The sequence below is a fragment of the Oncorhynchus clarkii genome, unplaced genomic scaffold (genome assembly GCF_045791955.1).
Source record: "Oncorhynchus clarkii lewisi isolate Uvic-CL-2024 unplaced genomic scaffold, UVic_Ocla_1.0 unplaced_contig_6281_pilon_pilon, whole genome shotgun sequence".
NCBI classification, from domain to species: Eukaryota; Metazoa; Chordata; class Actinopteri; order Salmoniformes; family Salmonidae; genus Oncorhynchus; species Oncorhynchus clarkii.
In genome coordinates, this window is record NW_027258907.1 from 1,117 (window position 1) to 16,480 (window position 15,364).

At 44.4% G+C, this 15,364-nt stretch overlaps 1 protein-coding gene across 1 annotated transcript in view; it reads right to left on the reverse strand.

Annotated features, from left to right (window-relative positions):
• Nucleotides 1-8,808: 8,808 nt before the first annotated feature.
• The window catches only part of LOC139399180 (short transient receptor potential channel 7-like), a gene marked incomplete at its 5' end in the record, with an annotated part of 29,524 nt that continues 22,968 nt past the window's right edge, over nucleotides 8,809-15,364 (reverse strand). Inside the window, 2 exons of the mRNA XM_071144693.1 lie at nucleotides 8,809-8,951; nucleotides 11,439-11,514. Coding sequence (XP_071000794.1) covers nucleotides 8,809-8,951; nucleotides 11,439-11,514 — 219 coding nt within the window. The remainder of the gene's footprint in view (nucleotides 8,952-11,438; nucleotides 11,515-15,364) is intronic.

A 15,364-nucleotide genomic window follows, 5' to 3' on the forward strand; every position in this document is an offset into this window, starting at 1 on the left:
ACACATCTCTAAATGGACACACTCTGGGACTTCACTAGAAACAACTAGACGTTTCTGTTTCTACTAACACATCTCTAAATGGACAGACTCTGGGACTTCACTAGAAACAACTAGACGTTTCTGTTTCTACTAACACATCTCTAAATGGACACACTCTGGGACTTCACTAGAAACAACTAGACGTTTCTGTTTCTACTAACACATCTCTAAATGGACACACTCTGGGACTTCACTAGAAACAACTAGACGTTTCTGTTTCTACTAACACATCTCTAAATGGACACACTCTGGGACTTCACTAGAAACAACTAGACGTTTCTGTTTCTACTAACACATCTCTAAATGGACACACTCTGGGACTTCACTAGAAACAACTAGACGTTTCTGTTTCTACTAACACATCTCTAAATGGACACACTCTGGGACTTCACTAGAAACAACTAGACGTTTCTGTTTCTACTAACACATCTCTAAATGGACAGACTCTGGGACTTCACTAGAAACAACTAGACGTTTCTGTTTCTACTAACACATCTCTAAATGGACACACTCTGGGACTTCACTAGAAACAACTAGACGTTTCTGTTTCTACTAACACATCTCTAAATGGACACACTCTGGGACTTCACTAGAAACAACTAGACGTTTCTGTTTCTACTAACACATCTCTAAATGGACAGACTCTGGGACTTCACTAGAAACAACTAGACGTTTCTGTTTCTACTAACACATCTCTAAATGGACAGACTCTGGGACTTCACTAGAAACAACTAGACGTTTCTGTTTCTTTAAAATACTTTTAAAATCATTTTTCAACATTTCCCACAGTGCTGTATGGTAATCCCATCCATTCCAGACTATTTGGTTCTAAAAGTGGATTTATTCTTGAACTCATAGGAGTGTTTCTGTTCCACAGCATTTAACCACATTGGTTCATATATACAGTGTACAGCATGTCACAAGCAGAGTGGATTGTACACTGCATTCACCCAGATATCTTTTTATTTTTGGTTCCATCAAGCCGTAAGAGATGGCAGCCATCTCCCATAAGAGCTGATCTCGGATCAGCTCTCCTTGCCCTAACCTTTTCAATTAACCTGCTAACATCGACACTAGCCAGGGACACGTTTGTTTACAACGTGAAATCAACACAACGAGGATCCACTTGCTTGTAAGATATTTTGCTCAGCTGCCATTTTGGCTTCCTAAAACTGCTGCGTAATATCAGAAGCCGGTGTCAGGGACGGAGATGGGGGACGGGGGGAGGTTTAGGTGATCGCTCCAGTGAGCCGTGAGAGGCGCCCCGGACCAGAGCTACCTCGTTAGCATGCACCTCACCACACCGCAAGGCCGGTCATTAATGAACACAGACAAACCAGTAGCAGACGAAAAACAGAGCTGAGTGTCTACTCTGTCCCTGTTGTTGATTACAGGCTGGTTTAGGCTGGATCACTGGTTGGTTAAGAAGAGAAGAGATAAACACACAGCTAATTACATGCTGCTGAACTGCTTCCAGGGTCGCCACACAAACACATTTATGCACGCACACACAAATAGACACGAACACACACACCAGACAGAGACAACGAAACAAAGACCTGAGAGAAGAGGAGGGAAAGAGAAGTAGGGAGGTGGATGGATGGATGGATGGAGGGAGAGAGAGAGGGAAAAGAGGGAGAGAGGTGAGAGTGGAGGAGGGGGGAGAGAGGAGAGAGAGAGAGGAGGGACGGAGAGAGGAGAGAGAGAGGAGTGAGGGAGAGAGAGAGGAGGAGGGAGGGTGAGAGAGAGGAGGCAGGAGGGAGATAGAAGAGAGAGATGAAGATGGAGGGAGAGAGGAGGGAGGGAGAGATGAGGAGGGAGGGAGGGAGAGAGGAGTGAGAGGTGGAAGGAGAGAGAGAGGGAAAGAGAGAAGGAGAGAGGAGGAGGAGGGAGGAGAGAGAGAGGAGGATGGAGGGAGAGAGGAGAGAGAGATGGAGGGGAAGGGAAAGGGTGGGAGAGAGAAGATATAGAGAGGTGGAGAGAGGAAAGAGAGAGGAGGAGGGAGAGAGGAAAGAGAGGAGGAGGGAGTGAGAGTGAGGAAGAGAGGCTAGAGAGAGGAGGGAGGGAGGGAAGGAGAGAGAGATGTAAAGAGGGAAAGAGAGAAGAGGGAGCAAAAGAGGAGACAGAGAGAGGAAAGAGAGAGGAGGAGGGAGAGAGGAAAGAGAGGAGGAGGGAGCGAGAGTGAGGGAGGGAGAGAGGCGAGAGAGAGGATGGAGGGAGGGAGGGAGGGAGGGAGGGAGGGAGGGAGGGAGGGAGAGAGAAAGATGGCGAGAGAGATGGTGAGAGAGAGGGAGAGAGGAGGAGGGAGAGAGGAGAGAGAGAAGGGAGGCAGAGAGGGAGGGAGGGAGACAGGAGAAAGAGTTGGAGGGGAGAGAGGGAAGGAGAGAGAGAGGGAGGGAGAGAGGAGAGAGAGGAGGAAGGGAGGGGGGAGAGAGAGAGGAGGGGGGAGGGAGGAGAAAGATGGCGAGAGAGAGGGAGAGAGGAGGAGGGAGAGAGGAGAGAGAGAAGGGAGGCAGAGAGGGAGACAGGAGAAAGAGTTGGAGGGGAGAGAGGGAGAGAGAGAGGGAGGGAGAGAGGAGAGAGAGGAGGAAGGGAGGGGGGAGAGAGAGAGGAGGGGGGAGGGGTTGAGAGAGAGAGGAAAAGAGAACACTAACGAGGTTGGAAACCATCAGTATGTTCTGTAAAAGAGACAGAGACAGGGAGTTTATGCTTTGCCAGTGTGAGGTCACATAAGGATCTTTGATTTGAGTCAGGGCATGGGTATACATGTGTTTAGTCAATATAGACTGAGTGTACAAAACCTTATGCCTTTTCCATGACAGACTGACCAGGTGAATCCAGGTGAAAGCTATGATCCCTTATTGATGTCACTTGTTAAACCCACTTCAATCCGTGTAGATGAATGGTTGGAGACAGGTTAAATAAGGATTTTAAAGCCTTGAGACAATTGAAACATGGATTGTGTATATGTGCCAGTCAGCAAGACAAAATACTTAAGTGCCTTTGAACGGGGTAGGGTAGTGGGTGCAGTTTTGAGTGTGTCAAGAACATCAACGCTGCTCGGTTTTTCATGCTCAACAGTTTCCTGTGTATCAAGAATGGTCCACCACCCAAAGGACATCCAACTAACTTGACACCTCTGTGGGAAGCATTGGAGTCAACATGGGCCTGTGGAACGCTTTTGACACCTTGTAGAGTCCATCCCTCGACAAATTGAGTCTGTTCTGAGGGCAAAAGGGTGCAACTCAATATTAGGAATGTGTCCTTAATGTATAGTCAGTGTATGTGTGGGCACTCTTATTGGTCCCCCCCCATTCCTACTGGACGACACTCTAGCAACAAAGACTTCTCTAGAAATTGGATATTGGCTGCCAGGTATTGGAGGTTATTTATAAGTCTGTCACAATAGAGGGGAATAACCTTAGAATATTGCTTTTATTAAATGTGAAAATAGGCAGGCTACATTTTCTGAATCTACAACAGAAATGTATTTCGTAGTTCTTCAATCCCAAGTGGTGTGTTTTCTCATCCACACATCATTTGTGTGAGATGTACGTGAGGTGAATGTTCTTGATAGCAGTCAAGGGTGTGTGTGTGTGTGTGTGTGTGTCTGTCGAGTTGTCTAAATCCCTAGATGGTTTGCAGGCAGAAGCAGTGTTACAGGGGTATAATCTCTCCTCCAAATCCAATGAGTCCCGTCTTCTGTGCCAGGGGGTGTTGTTGCTCTGTGAAAAGAGATAGAGGGGGAAGGAGGAGAGTTAGAGAGGAATCACATCCTTCCCTTGGGCCTCCGGGACTTTCCAAACTACACCAAAGAGAGGGTGGCAGGTTTAACACAAAGTATAATTGGGTAAGACCCCAGGAGCTCAGACAGATATCAGAGGGAAGTTGAATAAGAGAACTAAAGATATAAAATAAATGTAATTTATTTGTGCTGGGAAGACCACCTTAGTTATTATGGAGAATGGACTGGTCAGCTTTGGGCTAGAGATATGTGTTTGTGTGTGTGTGTGTATGTGTGTGTGTGTATGTGCGCACGTGTGTTTGTGTAACTGTGTCTTCCTGTCTAGTAAAATACCATACAAGGCCAGGTATATGTTAACGTTTTATGGATTAACTTTAAAGGCTGACTTTTACAGGAGTACATGACCCCAGCCTGTTAAACTCCAGACTATTCAGACGTCATTACAGATTGAAAGAATACAGAGTGAAGATGGGACATCCTCGGTAAACACATGGATCCATAACATTGTGACACACTGTTCCCACAAGGTCATGTGGGGAGTCTTTGTGTGTTCTCACGCAAATAAACAATTACACACACACACTGAACGAAAAGGTCTGAATGCACAGATAGTTGTTGTGGGATGTTTGAGTTGCATATGTAGAGTTGCTAGGTGACATGTTGAATTGTGTGGAATGGACCAATTATTAATAGATTATAAATGAGTGTGCTGTGTGTGTGTGCATTTGTGTACTGTGTCATGCTTGTGTGTGTCATCAGTAGATTACTGTATACAGTGTGTGTGTGTGTGTGTGTAGGCCTACACAATATCTATCGGGCCACATTTGCCCAGGTTGGGTGTGTGTGTCTGTTTTCACAATGCACGAACAGACTGTTTGCGCAGTGTGTGTCGTATTGGTGTTTGGTTGTGTGTGTGCGCGCATTTGTATGTGTGTGGCGGTGCCCTTTCCAGTGTGTACAGACATAATGACGTGGTCGCCAGAGGTTCGGTCTTGCTTGACTGCGTGTAATTGAGCTGACAACAGAACAATCATCACATTTCTCAGCTCAATAAAATCACAGGTTGTACAGACTGATTAATAAACAGAATTAATCAGACAAAACAATATCCAGTTTATTCCTTTTAATTCAAGATCAAAATATACAAGATTTTTCCCCTTTTTTTCGCTACAATTGAAAAATACAGTATATTGAGTCTCTATTCCGTTTGGTTTCTATGAGTGAAAATGTTAAGTGTTTTTAACAAACAATTACAATTTTCGTTGAACTCTTCAAAGTGACTCACATACAGTTTATCTCTCTCTCTCTCTCTCGCTTATGCACGCAAGTAACGCACACGCACACGCACACACACAAAACAAAGATAGAGTTTAAAATTCCAAATGTTGTTTCAATAACCATTTACAGTGTGCAGTCTACACTGTCCGACCAGGTGTGTGAATTTATTCAGAGCATGGTAGGGTAGATAGACAGAGTACAGACTGTGTACTGAAGCCAACATGCCCTCAACAGCTGGAGTTTAGAACCAATATATTCTAGGTGCCCATGAGAGAACCAATCAAAGTCCTGCAGGTAAGCAGATGGTGGTCTGAGTGTGTTCAGGTTGTCATGTGATAAACAGACCACTTTTTAATCAGCACTTTATTAGGAGTTATACAGTAATTAGCTTACCAAGTGTGTGTGTTTGAATGTGTGTGTGTGTGTTTGAACTCCTCCAGTGTTTGTGAACCTATGGACATTGGACAATGTGTTAATTAGATTGCCAACTCTATAAAAATGTCCATTATATTTATCTTCCCGAAACAGTGGACTGCTATACGGCACAATACCTCAGGTACAGACACCCCAACAATACCTCAGGTACAGACACCCTAACAATACCTCAGGTACAGACACCCTAACAATACCTCAGGTACAGACACCCTAACAATACCTCAGGTACAGACACCCCAACAATACCTCAGGTACAGACACCCTAACAATACCTCAGGTACAGACACCCTAACAATACCTCAGGTACAGACACCCTAACAATACCTCAGGTACAGACACCCCAACAATACCTCAGGTACAGACACCCTAACAATACCTCAGGTACAAACAATACCTCAGGACACCCTAACAATACCTCAGGTACACACCCAACAATACCTCAGGTACAGACACCCCAACAATACCTCAGGTACAGACACCCCAACAATACAGACACCCCAACAAACCTCAGGTACAGTACAGACACCCCAACACTCCCTAACAATACCTCAGGTACAGACACCCTAACAAAACCTCAGGTACAGACACCCCAACAATACCTCAGGTACAGACACCACAACAATACCTCAGGTACAGACACCCTAACAATACCTCAGGTACAGACACCCCAACAATACCTCAGGTACAGACACCCTAACAATACCTCAGGTACAGACACCCTACAGTACAGACACCCTAACAATACCTCAGGTACAGACACCCTAACAATACCTCAGATACAGACAACCTAACAATACAGACACCCCAACAATACCTCAGGTACAGACACCCTAACAATACCTCAGGTACAGACACCCTAACAATACCTCAGGTACAGACACCCTAACAATACCTCAGGTACAGACACCCTAACAATACCTCAGGTACAGACACCCTAACAATACCTCATGTACAGACACCCTAACAATACCTCAGGTACAGACACCCCAACAATACCTCAGGTACAGACACCCCAACAATACCTCAGGTACAGACACCCTAACAATACCTCAGGTACAGACACCCTAACAAAACCTCAGGTACAGACACCCCAACAATACCTCAGGTACAGACACCACAACAATACCTCAGGTACAGACACCCTAACAATACCTCAGGTACAGACACCCCAACAATACCTCAGGTACAGACACCCTAACAATACCTCAGGTACAGACACCCTAACAATACCTCAGGTACAGACACCCTAACAATACCTCAGGTACAGACACCTACCTCAGGTACAGACACCCTAACAATACCTCAGGTACAGACACCCTAACAATACCTCAGGTACAGACACCCTAACAATACCTCAGGTACAGACACCCTAACAATACCTCAGGTACAGACACCCTAACAATACCTCAGGTACAGACACCCCAACAATACCTCAGGTACAGACACCCCAACAATACCTCAGGTACAGACACCCTAACAATACCTCAGGTACAGACACCCAAACAATACCTCAGGTACAGACACCCCAACAATACCTCAGGTACAGACACCCCAACAATACCTCAGGTACAGACACCCCAACAATACCTCAGGTACAGACACCCTAACAATACCTCAGGTACAGACACCCCAACAATACCTCAGGTACAGACACCCCAACAATACCTCAGGTACAGACACCCTAACAATACCTCAGGTACAGACACCCTAACAATACCTCAGGTACAGACACCCTAACAATACCTCAGGTACAGACACCCTAACAATACCTCAGGTACAGACACCCTAACAATACCTCAGGTACAGACACCCTAACAATACCTCAGGTACAGACACCCCAACAATACCTCAGGTACAGACACCCTAACAAAACCTCAGGTACAGACACCCTAACAATACCTCAGGTACAGACACCCTAACAATACCTCAGGTACAGACACCCCAACAATACCTCAGGTACAGACACCCTAACAATACCTCAGGTACAGACACAGACACACCCTAACAATACCTCAGGTACCTCAGGTACAGACACCCAGGTACAGACACCCTAACAATACCCAGGTACAGACACCCCAACAATACCTCAACAATACCTCAGGTACAGACACCCTAACAATACCTACCTCAGGTACAGACACCCCAACAATACCTCAGGTACAGACACCCTAACAATACCTCAGGTACACCTTAACAATATCTCAGGTACAGACACCCCAACAATACCTCAGGTACAGACACCCTAACAATACCTCAGGTACAGACACCCCAACAATACCTCAGGTACAGACACCCTAACAATACCTCAGGTACAGACACCCTAACAATACCTCAGGTACAGACACCCTAACAATACCTCAGGTACAGACACCCTAACAATACCTCAGGTACAGACACCCTAACAATACCTCAGGTACAGACACCCTAACAATACCTCAGGTACAGACACCCTAACAATACCTCAGGTACAGACACCCCAACAATACCTCAGGTACAGACACCCCAACAATACCTCAGGTACAGACATCCTAACAATACCTCAGGTACAGACACTCTAACAATACCTCAGGTACAGACACCCTAACAATACCTCAGGTATAGACACCCTAACAATACCTCATGTACAGACACGCTAACAATACCTCAGGTACAGACACCCTAACAATACCTCAGGTACAGACACCCTAACAATACCTCAGGTACAGACACCCTAACAATACCTCATGTACAGACACGCTAACAATACCTCAGGTACAGACACCCTAACAATACCTCAGGTACAGACACCCCAACAATACCTCAGGTACAGACACCCCAACAATACCTCAGGTACAGACACCCCAACAATACCTCAGGTACAGACACCCTAACAATACCTCAGGTAAAAATACCATCACAGTGTTTTTTTCAACTTCTGTTCTCTCCCACTCACACTCTCTGTTCCCATGGTAGGGTGAGCTGATGTATCTTGGCAATGTGTTTTGGAGGGGTGACCTCTCTCTTCGCTGCATCAGAATTGTACTCTTAACAATCCCCTATGTACCCCTCATACTGCTCAGAGCCTCCTTCCTCTCTTTCAGTCCTCTCTCCTGCCTCTCTCCCCTCCTCCTCTCCTCCCTTGCTCTCAATTCCGTCCCATCTCTCTCCCCCCTTCATCTCTTCTTCTCACCTCCCTCTGTCCCACTTTCTCTCTTTCGCTGTCCACCAGCTCTCTTCCCCCCCCCTCTTCTCTCATCTCTATCCCCTTCTTCCCACTTCTCTCCCTCTGTCTATTTTCAGGTCTCCACCTTCCTCCCCCTTCCCCTTCTCTCTCAGGGTCTTTTGGTGGTGTTCTTGACAAACTTGTCACTGAGTTGTGTGATGAGGTCAGCTAGTTCTCCGGTGGCCTGAGACTTCTCCTCCAGGAGCTCATAGCGCAGGCTGGAGATGTCCTGCTTGATCTCCTTCAGCTCACCTATAAGACACAAACACACACAGCCAGACAGTCACACACACACCAAAACATATGAATGAAACATAACATAACAACGCCCTGACCTGAGTATTCTTTGTTTTCTTTATTGTTTTGGTTAGGTCAGGGTGTGACATGGGTGATGTTTGTGTTTTTGTACTGTCTATGGGTTTTGTAGGTTTATGGGGTTGTTTATCATCTAGGTGTTTATATATGTCTATGGTTGCCTAGATTGTTTCTCAATTAGAGGCAGGGGTTTATCGTTGTCTCTGATTGGGATCCATATTTAGGCAGCCATCTGCTTTGGGTATTTCGTGGGTTATTGTCTATGTCTATGTGTTAGTTGCCTGTGTCTGCACTTATCATATATAGCTTCACGTTCGTTTTGCTGTTTTTGTATAGTTTAAGTTTTCAAGTGTTCTTCGTTAAATAAATAAGAGGAATGTATTCTCATCACACTGTGCCTTGGTCTCCTCTATACGACGAACGTGACAAAAACAAACGCAAAGAAACACACACATCAGCCTGGAGATGTCCACTATTACCTCATTACAAATCTTCAATTAAAAAAACACATTTTGAAATGTTGCTCATAATAGTCTTCTTTAAGTCCAAAGTGATCTGTAGGATACAATACACACTCACACTCAGAACAGCAACCCAGTCACACTCACACTCACGACAGCAACCCAGTCACACTCACGACAGCAACCCAGTCACACTCACAAGAGCAACCCAGTTACACTCACACTGACAACAGCAATCCAGTCACTCACACTGACAACAGAAACCCAGTCACTCACAAGCACAACAGAAACCCAGTCACAGTCACAACAGCAACTCAGTCACACTCACAACAGCAACTCAGTCACACTCACAACAGCAACCCAGTCACACTCACGACAGCAACCCAGTCACACACACGACAGCAACCCAGTCACACACTTACAACAGCAACCCAGTCACAGACACGACAGCAACCCAGTCACACTCACGACAGCAACCCAGTCACACTCACGACAGCAACCCAGTTACACTCACACTGACAACAGCAATAAAGTCACTCACACCGACAACAGAAACCCAGTCATTCACAAGCACAACAGCAACCCAGTCACACTCACAACAGCAACCCAGTCACACTCACAACAGCAACCTAGTCACACTCACAACAGCAGCCCAGTCACACTCACGACAGCAACCCAGTCACACTCACGACAGCAACCCAGTTACACTCGCACTGACAACAGCAATAAAGTCACTCACACTGACAACAGAAACCCAGTCACTCACAAGCACAACAGCAACCCAGTCACACTCACAACAGCAACCCAGTCACACTCACAACAGCAACGCAGTCGGACTCACACTGACCACATCAACCAAGTCACACTCACACTGACAACAGCAACCCTGTCACTCACACTGACAACAGCATCCCAGTCACACTCACACTGACTTCAGAAACCCAGTCACGCACACTGACCACAGATACCCAGTCACAGTCACAACACCAACCCAGTCACAGTCACACTGACCACATCAACCCAGTCACAGCCACACTGACCACATCAACCTAGTCACTCTCACACTGACCACATCAACCCAGTCACAGCCACACTGACCACATCAACCCAGTCACACTCACACTGACTTCAAAAACCCAGTCACGCACACTGACCACAGATACCCAGTCACAGTCACTCTCACAACACCAACCCAGTCACAGTCACACTGACCACATCAACCCAGTCACAGCCACACTGATCACATCAACCTAGTCACTCTCACACTGACCACATCAACCCAGTCACATTCACACAGCCACACTGACCACATCAACCCAGTCACAGTCACACTGACCACATCAACCCAGTCAAACTCACAACACCAACCCAGTCACCCTCACACTGACCAGATCAACCCAGTCACAGTCACACTGACCACATTAACCCAGTCACAGCCACACTGACCACATCAACCCAGTCACACTCACTGACCACATCAACCCAGTCACACTCACACTGACCACATCAACCCAGTCACACTCACACTGACCACATCAACCCAGTCACACTCACACTGACCACATCAACCCAGTCACACTGACCACATCAACCCAGTCACACTCACAACATCAACCAAGTCACACCACAACATCAACCCAGTCACACTCACAACATCAATCCAGTCACACTCACAACATCAATCCAGTCACAACATCAACCCAGTCACACTCACAACACCAACCCAGTTACACTCACAACATCAACCCAGTCGCACTCACAACATCAACCCAGTCACACTCACAACATCAACCCAGTCACACTCACACTGACCACACCAACACAGTCACAATCCCACTGACCACACCAACCCAGTTACAATCACATTGACAACACCAACCCAGTCACACTCACAACAGCAACCCAGTCAGGCAGAATCTGGTGAGTTACATAGAGTCGACGTTAAATGAGATTAGATCTTCACCTTCATTGACGTCATCATTCTCTCTGTCAACCTGAGCCTTCAGAACATACCGCTTAATGAGACGCTTCATGATCTTCTGTAGGAGGAGAGAGTGGAGAGAGGGATGAGGGGAGAGGAGGATGGGAGGAGAGTGCAGAGAGGTGAGAAAATATGAAAGGGAGAGAAGAGGTGGAGAGGAGAGAGTTGGAGTTATGAAAGCTGAAAATATTATACTAGGTTATTATACAAAACTAAAATGAATCATGAGAAAACTATTTAGCAAACGGAAATAAAATAAGAACTATTTAACCTTTATTTAACTCGGCAAGTCAGTTAAGAACAAATTATTATTTACAATGTGATAAAGGAATTTATATGTTTAAAGTAATGACTAAAGAATTCAACCCTGAAATCATAGAATTGTATGAAATATGTTAGAGTCAAAATTCCATAATGTGTGTGTGACTAGACCATTGTGTTACTATGTAGCAATGTGACAGTTGAGACAACAAAGGACAACTAGACTACACATGACCTGGTTATAACTCTGAAAAAGCTGACAACAGGAAAGAGGGCCATTCCAAGGCCTCTAATTTAGGGAGGAGAGGAACGGCGAGAAACTGCCAAGGCTGGTAGAAAAGTGACAAAACTGTGTGTGTGTGTGTGTGTGTGTGTGTGTGTGTGTGTGTGTGTGTGTGTGTGTGTGTGCGTTTTTGACTTCAGAGCTCTCTGAATAAAAAACTAGCCTATTGCAGACTGGGGGCTTTGTCTAATTCTTCATTAACCAGGGTCTTACAAACTTCTGGGAATTGGTCAAAGCTATAGTGATAGTTGAGTTCAACCATTGTGATAAAAATTCTCATGACACAATGACAGCCTTCCCGGGAACAGTGGGTTAACTTCCTTGTTCAGGAGCAGAATGACAGATTATTATGTTGTCAACTCGGGGATTCGATCCAGCAACATTTCGGTTACTGGCCCAGCGCCCTTACCACTAGGCTACCTGTGTGTGTGTGTGTGTGTGTGTGTGTGTGTGTGTGTGTGTGTGTGCGTTTTTGACTTCAGAGCTCTCTGAATAAAAAACTAGCCTATTGCAGACTGGGGGCTTTGTCTAATTCTTCATTAACCAGGGTCTTACAAACTTCTGGGAATTGGTCAAAGCTATAGTGATAGTTGAGTTCAACCATTGTGATAAAAATTCTCATGACACAATGACAGCCTTCCCGGGAACAGTGGGTTAACTTCCTTGTTCAGGAGCAGAATGACAGATTATTATGTTGTCAACTCGGGGATTCGATCCAGCAACATTTCGGTTACTGGCCCAGCGCCCTTACCACTAGGCTACCTGTGTGTGTGTGTGTGTGTGTGTGTGTGTGTGTGTGTGTGTGTGTGCGTTTTTGACTTCAGAGCTCTCTGAATAAAAAACTAGCCTATTGCAGACTGGGGGCTTTGTCTAATTCTTCATTAACCAGGGTCTTACAAACTTCTGGGAATTGGTCAAAGCTATAGTGATAGTTGAGTTCAACCATTGTGATAAAAATTCTCATGACACAATGACAGCCTTCCCGGGAACAGTGGGTTAACTTCCTTGTTCAGGAGCAGAATGACAGATTATTATGTTGTCAACTCGGGGATTCGATCCAGCAACATTTCGGTTACTGGCCCAGCGCTCTTACCACTAGGCTACCTGCTGCCCTGAACTAGCAATAGCTATCATTAGCTAACAGGGGAAAAACTGCTAGGTGGCTAACAAATGCTAAAACGTATTAGATTGGGAGAGAGACTTACCTTCCAACATATTTTGTTTGCACCAGTCTCTGCGCTATTCCTTTAAATCCAAGTCACATCGAGATTGATTTTATAATTTAAACACAACCTAACCTTAGCTCCTGAGAACCCATACAGCCATAGGGTTCTCATTTGAACAATTGACCCCAGTGGGGCAACTGTACCAACACTTTATCTACACGTTGATAATTACTACGCTTTTGGAAACCTCAGAAATTCTACTTTCATATGTACCTTGAACACTCAGTTTAATTATCAACCCAAAATAATTTTATGAATACAAAACAATACTTATTATGCGTGTTTATCTCGAAGATTCCCGCTGAGGTTTTACATGGCACTTCCTGAGCTAATGGAAACTCGGGTGGGAAGAAACAACAACATCAGCTCGAAGCTGTGTTAAATAAAACATGTTTCACCACAGATTTCCACAGAGGTTGTCTTTTGTAAAGTTATTTTGTGATGATAATTAAGTTGAGTGTTCAAGGTTTCCAAAAGCGTATTGCAATAATGGATCAATTGTTTCTAGACAGATCAAGTGTTTTCTTGACCAAATGACCAGCCAATCAAAAGGGACGTGGAATGACTCCAACGTAGCATTGGTGTCATGAGAAGACCTAACCTAACCTAACCTATGACCTGACCCATCACCGTATGTCTTACTGCCCCCAGTTGGTAGAAGTGACGTAAAATTAACGCACAAAACTATACCATATACCAATTGGCTCCTAGCCTCTCACACTTTCTGTCCCTAACACTAAAACTGAAATTAAATAAAAAACTACATGGAAACATTTGTATACAACTATAACGAAATACAACTAATATAAAAACAAAAAACTATAATAACATTGAAGCAGTGTTTGAAAAAGTACCCAATTGTCATACTTGAGTAAAGGTAAAGATACATTTATAGAAATTAACTGTCTTGTTAAATAATTGTTAAATAAAAATGTAAAAATTAAAAAGGAAAAGTGAAAGTCATCCAGTAAAATACTACTTGAGTAAAAGTCTAAAGTATTTGGTTTCAAATATACTGAAGTATCAAAAGTAAAAGCAAAAGTAGAAATCATTTCACATTCCTTATATTAACCAAACAAGACAGCACCATTTGATTTATTATTTATTTAGTTTACGGATAGCGAGGGGCACACTCCAAGTATTTGTGTTGAGTGAGTCCGCCAAATCAGAGGCTGTAGGGATAACTAGGGATGTTCTCTTGATAAGTGTGTGAATTTGACCATTTTCCTGTCCTGCTAAGCATGGGAAATGTTTGACACTTTTGGGTGTAAAATGTATGGCGTAAAAAGCACATCCTTTTCTTTAGGAATGTAGTGAAGTCAAAAGTAAAAGTTGTCGAAAAATATAAATAGTAAAGTAAAGTACAGATACCCCAAAAAACTACTTAACTAGCACTTTGAGTATTTTTACTCACAGTTGAAGTGGGAAGTTTACATGGACTGGAGGTTGGAGTCATTAAAACTCGTTTTTCAACCACTCCACACATTTCCTGTTAGCAAACTATAGTTTTGGAAAGTTGGTTAAGACATCTACTTTGTGCATGACACAAGTCATTTTCCTAACAACTGTTTAAAACAGATTAATTCACTTATAATTCACTGTATCACAATTCCAAAGGGTCAGAAGTTTACATACACTAAGATGAATGTGCCTTTAAACGGCTTGGAAAATTCCAGAAAATGATGTAATGTCTTTAGAAGCTTCTGATAGGCTAATTGACATCATTTGAGTCAATCGGAGGTGTACCTGTGGATATATATTCAAGGCCTACCTTCAAACTCAGTTGCCTCTTTGCTTGACATCATTGGAAAATCAAAAGAAATCAACCAAGACCTCAAAGTTTCTTTTAGACCTCCACAAGTCTGGTTCATCCTTGGGAGCAATTTCCAAATGCCTGAAGGTACCACGTTCATCTGTACAAACAATAGTACGCAAGTATAAACCCCATGGGACCACGCAGCCGTCATACTGCTCAGGAAGGAGATGCGTTCTGTCTCCTAGAGAGGAACGTACTTTGGTGCGAAAAGTGCAAATCAATCCCAGAACAACAGCAAAGGACCCTGTGAAGATGCTGGAGGAGACAGGTACAAAAGTATCTATATCCACAGTAAATTGAGTCCTATATCGACATGACCTGA